This window comes from Vombatus ursinus, unplaced genomic scaffold (assembly GCF_900497805.2).
Source record: "Vombatus ursinus unplaced genomic scaffold, bare-nosed wombat genome assembly UNPS02001287.1, whole genome shotgun sequence".
NCBI classification, from domain to species: domain Eukaryota; kingdom Metazoa; phylum Chordata; class Mammalia; order Diprotodontia; family Vombatidae; genus Vombatus; species Vombatus ursinus.
In genome coordinates, this window is record NW_020941065.1 from 13,313,132 (window position 1) to 13,319,789 (window position 6,658).

The 6,658-nt window shown below is 44.9% G+C and overlaps 1 protein-coding gene across 1 annotated transcript in view; it reads left to right on the forward strand.

Annotated features, from left to right (window-relative positions):
- The window catches only part of MYO18B (myosin XVIIIB), a 352,079-nt gene that overhangs the window by 344,783 nt on the left and 638 nt on the right, over nucleotides 1-6,658 (forward strand). Inside the window, exon 42 of the mRNA XM_027862330.1 lies at nucleotides 1-705. This exon is cut by the window's left edge and continues 487 nt beyond it. Within this exon, the coding sequence (XP_027718131.1) occupies nucleotides 1-693 (693 nt within the window). The 3' untranslated portion in view covers nucleotides 694-705. The remainder of the gene's footprint in view (nucleotides 706-6,658) is intronic.

Here is a 6,658-nt window from a genome sequence, read left to right on the forward strand (position 1 = left end):
GACCCATCCCTTTCTTTGCCTGCTCCTCCGAAATCAATGCACAGGTCCTATGAATCACTCTTAGAGTCTGAGAAAACAGAAGGCAGTTTCAGCAGGAGGTTAAGCTCATCAGTGGGAGACGGCCCAGGGAAGTTTGCTCAGTCCAAGCTGCGGCTTAGGAGGCCATGTATTGATGCACCCCTAGAGGAAGTAGAGGACCCAGACTTGGGAAAAGAATCCCTGGTCTTTCAGAACCGAAGGTTCTCCAACCTGCTGAATGAGCCTTTGGAACCTGACTTTCTGTCCTGGAAGCTGCCGAGATATGAACAGAAACCCAAAGTGAGTTTTGATGACTATGTCCCAGCCATCCGGAAATCCAGCTCTCCCACAAGAGCCAGGAAGGACAGAGGAGACAGCCTGAAGCCTGGGACCAGTATGAATAAGAGCGAGACTTCTTCAGATTGTCTGTTCTTGGGAAGTAGCAGTGCCTTCCAGGAAAACCTGGAACCCAAGGAGGACACAGGTCACCTGTCTGACTCTTCATCATCGTCGAGCTCCGCCATGTCCTACAGAAGTGCAGACAGCATCAAGAGCCGCCCAGGATCCCAAAAACAAGATGAGGAGAGCGATAGGAGATCCCGACATGGAACATGGAAGGCTGCCGAGAGGCAAGATGAGGTGGAGAGCATCATGAAGAAATATCTCCAGAAATAGGGAATGGCCCAGGTAAAAGGCACCAATGCCAGGTTCTGAAAAGGGGTTCAGAGTAGCAACACTGGTCTCTTGGTTTCATAGAAACCCAAATGGTACGGATGAATCTCATTTGCACCATCAACATTTTTTCTCTTGAGGTATGTTTTTAGCGTTTTCCTATCTGAAATAATTTAGTCTCATCTATAATGCATCAAAAAGTTTTTGCCTAGGTAAAATTTATTTTAAAATAACTTCACAAGCAGGCATTAAATAATAATAGCATCTATATAGCGCTTTCAAGTTTGTGAAGCATTTTGTAAATATTAACTCAATTTTAGTGAGAATCAAGAATGTCCCATGAGTATCACAGACCAGAGCTGGAAAAGATCTCAGAGGTCATCTAGCCCAACCCACTCACTTTACAGATGAGGAAACAGAGCCCCCAGAAGTTGGAACTTACCTAAGGTCACACAGGTACTGAGTCTCAAGAGATGGGATTTGAACTCAGGTCCTCTTACTCCAAATCTAATGCTCTTTTCACAACACCATAATTCCTCTCTGAACAGCTTCTCCCCAACATTTCCCCTAAATGGTCATCTGCCCTCTACTGGAAGACTTTAGTAATGGGGAACTCAATGTCTCTCCCAAGTCAACTTGTTATATCCTTGTCCAACTTTCACTGGTAGGAAAGACATCTTTATATGGAACTGAAATTGTCCTATCTGATGTTTCCAGCTGTGAAACTAAGCAGAATAAATCTCATCCCTTCTGGCCCAAGGTATTTTCCTTCGCACCCATGCACCTTCCTATAGCCTGAAAAACATAGGTATCAAACATTCACCTTGGAGTGCCATAGAAGCCTGGCAACATCTTTTCAGGGTCCCAGCCCCAAACAAATCTTTCCTCTCTTTTCTCCTTTCTCTTAAATATCACTGACTGTGGCCAGATTAGGTCTGAGTTGGGCTCAGTGACCTGTCAGATCCTTTTCATCTTGAAGACCTTACGGTGTATGAAAGACTTTGGGTGGATCACTTCCCCAAGCTGTCCCTAGATTTAGTCATCCATAAAAAGATGGGGTTATACTCTTGGTTGGGTTACACATCTAGCCATGTTCCTGTTGTGATTAAAGGCAGAATTATCTTCTCCCTCATCTTCCATTTCACACCACCACCACAGTGCCCAAGACTGGCATTATTAGCTGCTCCTAAAGGACCTTGTGGATGCATGGACATTTTAAAGAACTATGGTACTAGGAAAGGAAAAACACATTATCACTGATTGGTTTTTTTTGATTAAGCTCTTTTCTACACTTATTGCCATCTCACAGTGGGCAGAACCCTTAGAGGAAAATGGGAAATGGTGGGGAAGAGAAAGAGAAAGAAGTCTGAAGAATACTGTCCCTGCCTCCAGAATGGATCCATGGAGTAGAAGGAGGGAGGACACTTGGGCGGAAGGACACACCTAGGGGTCTGGATTCTTGGAGGCAGAGAAAGGGCAGAATGGACGATAGTGGGACCATGATAATAAGCTCCCCCCACCATTGTGAACAGGCCTTTACAGTCTACAGAACATCCTTTTACATTTACATTCATGTTGTCCCCCCAGACTCTATGAGGGAGGCAGGATAGGGAATAATTTCCAGTCATTTTACAGATGACAGAACTAAGACTCTTGACAATTTTAATGACTTGCTCAAAGCCATGTGTCTAATCGATAACCAAGGCAAGACTGAAATCCAGGTCCCACTAAGGCTCTGTTTTACTGTAGCTTACTCATGGGAAGACAAGAGTGGTTCCAATTTTATGGTCTTGCCTAGAATTAACCATGCTTCTAATGTATCACTGCGAGGAACCTGGAGTGTGGAGGACCAAAGTGGCTTGATGCCTCTCAGGGGACAGCTATTAGAGAGGGAAGTGGTTCTACAGGTTAGGATCTTGTCCACTCCCACTCTTGTTGCCCTGCCCAACCTTTTGGGGGTCAAGGGAAATAATCCACTTCTTCTCTTACCCCTCCACCCCCAGCACTGAGCCAGACTTCCCCCCACAGCTGGCAGAAGGACAAGTCGTAGTGAACTAGGTTTGCAGATCCCAATCTAGTATGTGCCTGAAATCTGATTTCAGGATGAAATGGAGTCCCAGAGAGGGAAAGTGAATTGGTCAATGTTGCACAGCATCTTTAGTAATCGAGTCAGAAACAGAATGAGGTGTCTTTTCCTTTGAGGACTTGAAAGCTCCTTTAAATGCTATTCCTAAACCTCTTTTGTCCAAATTAACATTCCCTCCTGAATTGTAATCCAAGCCATCTAAATTAGTCTGGGAGGAATTTCAAGTTGAATTCTAGAATCCTCTGTAGCTGTACAGTCTTTCCCCCCGGAACTTCAGGAAATGGAGCTGTGACCAAGTGAGGTCAGATGCTTAGAGGCCTGGACCCCCACCTTCCAGGATAGCCCCAGCTGGTCAAGGGGCTCCTTGCCTAGAAGGGTGCCTAGCACCTCTCCTTCATGAAAAAGCCAGAGTTAGATCATTCCAAAGCCTCCTCTCCTCCTCTGTGGCGAGTGGGAACAAGCCATGTCCAAATGAACTAATGTGTCTCAACAGAAGCCTTTTTCCTGCTCTCAATTACCAAATAATGATCAGAGTTTCATTTGCATGATGACACTCTTAGAAGCACTAAGGAAAGAGCGGCTTCAAAGGCCATGGAGAGATGGGATGGCCCAGGAGGGACCAGTGTTTCCTTGGAGACTAGGCTGACATCTTGTGTGGGTCCCCTCTCCCCCACCTATTTTTAAAAGCCAGACCTTTGATGAGGAGATCAGTGAGGGTAATTATCCTAATGAACTAAAAACTATTCCTACATTTCATTTTCCTGGGCTAGTCTTAGAAATGGACAACGTGACCCTATTTCCACATGGCAAATGTGTCCAAGGGAGATGTACTATTGGCTCACAAATATGTAACCACCACCTCCTAACTCTGCCCCTTAAAGCTATGTGACCTTGGGGAAGATGCTAACCTCTCTGGCCCTAATTCTGCTCATATCTATAAGGGGAGAATTTGATGAGGATTATAGATTTAGAGCTGAAAGAATTCTTAGAGATAATTTCCTAATTATACAGATGAGGAAACTGAGGCCCAGAGAAGTTTAGAATTTGCCCAAGGTCACACGTGCAGTGTCATAGGTGGGATTTGATCCCAGGACCCCTAATTCCAGTGCCAATGCCCTGAAGGCTCTTCAAGCTTTGACATTCTCAGTTCCAAGGCTTCTCCCAACTACCTGACATTCCCTGTTCTAAGGCCCCTCCCAGCTCTGACATTTCCTGTTCTAAGGCCCTTCTCCTAGCTCTGACATTCCCCATTCTAAGGTCCCATGCCCATGCTGCTCACTGCATGGTGGTGTGGAAATAGAGTTTTGTTGGTGTCATTCCAGCCCCCTTGGCGGCTTCTAGGCGATAGGAATGGGGTGGGAAGATGTTTTTGATCTGCAGGCATCTTCCTGGTCCTGCCCAATTGGGCCATCTAGGTGGCTGTCCCTACCTCATGCTGGCCTTGTTTGTACATGCATACAGACATAGACCCAGAATCAGACACAGAAACCAATATACATGTCGATTTGACCTCCTCATTCTGGGATAGAGAGAACAAGAGACAGATATAGTCTGTGTCCATCTCCCACCTTGGCTTCCTGTAGACCTGGCTTTATGGGCATAAAGATGCTGAGGGACCTTTGACACTGAATTCTAATTTGTAAGGTATGGATGGGTATAGATGGGGCATCTTCCCTAGCTGTGAGGGAGAATAGGAGCTGGGGCAGAGCCCTTGAGACAGAAGCATGATGATAGTTAAAATCACATTCTTCATCTTCTCTTAGAGATAACAGATTGTTATAGACCATCAGATAGTCTACTCCTTTATTTTGGTTTGCAATGAAGGAAACTGAGACCCAGAAAAGAGAAGAGACTTGACCAAGGTGATATAGCCAGGTGTGAGATCTGGAACCATGGTTGCCTGACTCCCAAGGGTGAGGCATATGAGAGGCAGGATGACTCAGGGGGAAGAGCAGTGGAGGTGGACTTCATGGACCCCCTGTTAGAATTGTGGTTCTGTCCTTGCTACCTGAGCGTGCAGTCAAGCAAGTTGCTAATACTGTCTGGTCCTCACTTTCCTCTTCTGTAAGATGAGGAGGTAGGACCAAATGATCTTGGAGGTCTCTTCCATCCAGATCTATGTAGAAGACCCCATGATAGCAATCATGCCAACTTCTATATCACTTTTCAATTTTACCAAACCTACTTCTCACCAGCCTGTGAAGTAGACATTGAAAGGATTATTGTCCCCATTTTACAGATGAAGAAACTGAGGATCAAGGTGAAGCCACTTGCCCATCTTACAGCTAGGTAAATGTCCTGCAGTAGGATTCAAACCCAGGTCTTCCTGATTTGTGGTATAGTGGAAAGAACTCTGAATTTGGAACACTAAACTCAGAGTCCCAAGAGCAAAATTCAAATTCTCTGCTACTTACAAGCTGTATGACCTGGGGCAAATCCCTATACCTTTCCAGGCCTTAGTTTTTTCTTCTGAAAAAATGGGCAGGTTGAACTTAATGTCTTCTCAGGTTACTTTAAGCTCAAAATCTATGATCTTATAATTTTACTTACTACTTAAGCATGTATTGACATTGACGTATTCTCTGGTCTCAGTTTGCTCATCCCTAACATGGGAGGATTGGATCAGATGATCCTAGTGTTCAATCACTGATAATCAAATGCTCCCATGTGTGGGTGTTATGATGGGTGAAATCTGAAATGACTGAGGAAAGACAGGTTTGTGTATATCCATTTATTATACAAAGCATGCCAATTGCATAACAAATCGGGACCAGGCCCCTCCGCTTGGAACTGGACCCCAAATACAGGGGGAGACAGATTCTTACGCATTAAAAGAAAACAATTAACAGGATATAAACCAGGATATAAGATTAGGTAATCTGATTCTAATTGGAGGAAAGATTGGAGGCTTTATGAGTTGGGAGGAAGAGAGCAAATAGATGCAATTCCCTGAAATCAGAAAAAGAAGTATCCTATTCCCCCCTCCCCAAATGTCTATATTCAATCAAGAGAACAAGGAACTCATTGACCAGTATGGGGCAAATTTTCAGATAAGACATATGTGCTGCTTGAAATGTACAATTGTGAGAAAATCCCTTGCATCAATCTTTGGGTCTGACTGGGTTTCTGGTCAGCATAACTCAGGTCCTTAGTTAAGGGTTTCTAAGCAGCCGGTAGGGGTGGTCCAGCTTTTCAGACATGCAAAGCTAGTTCAAACAATGAAATAAGGTTTTCTCACAGTTCTCATAATTGAATAAAGTTTTCTCACAAGACAAAAATTGGACTAGACCCACAATTGAATAGAAAGAGAACTGAGCTAAAGAATCGAGTCACAAGATGGAATCAGTGAGGTTCACTCAATTCCCACAATTCTCACAGTACAGAAAGTAAGTACCATGGGTGGTCAGCAAGTGGACAGGTGACTGGAATCTTCAGGGAAAGCTTCCTGAAGGAGGTAAGTTCTTGAATGATGAGGAAATGAATCAGCAGAAAGGAGTTGGAGATTTGCCCAGCCAATGTTTGAGTGACCAATTGATTTCCACCAGAGATGACGTTGGCTATTGTTAGCACATGCACAGCGCCAGATGTAAAGGCGAGAGCTGAAAAACTCTGTCCTTCCACTCATCTAACTCAGTGGTATTATGTACCTAAATTTAGATGGTCACTCTTCTGTGGCCCCCAATCAAATCTGAAACAGGTGAGTGTTTCTCCTTGACTTCCTTCATTCCCTTTCCACAGAACCCAGAACCTCTGACTTCAAATCCAAGCTCTTTCCCCTGAACCCACACTGCCTCCCATGGGTACTATGGTCTCCTCTTTTTCCTCCTTCCTTCTTCCTCCCTCCCCCCCCCCCCCCCCCCCCCCCCCCCCCCCCCCCCCCCC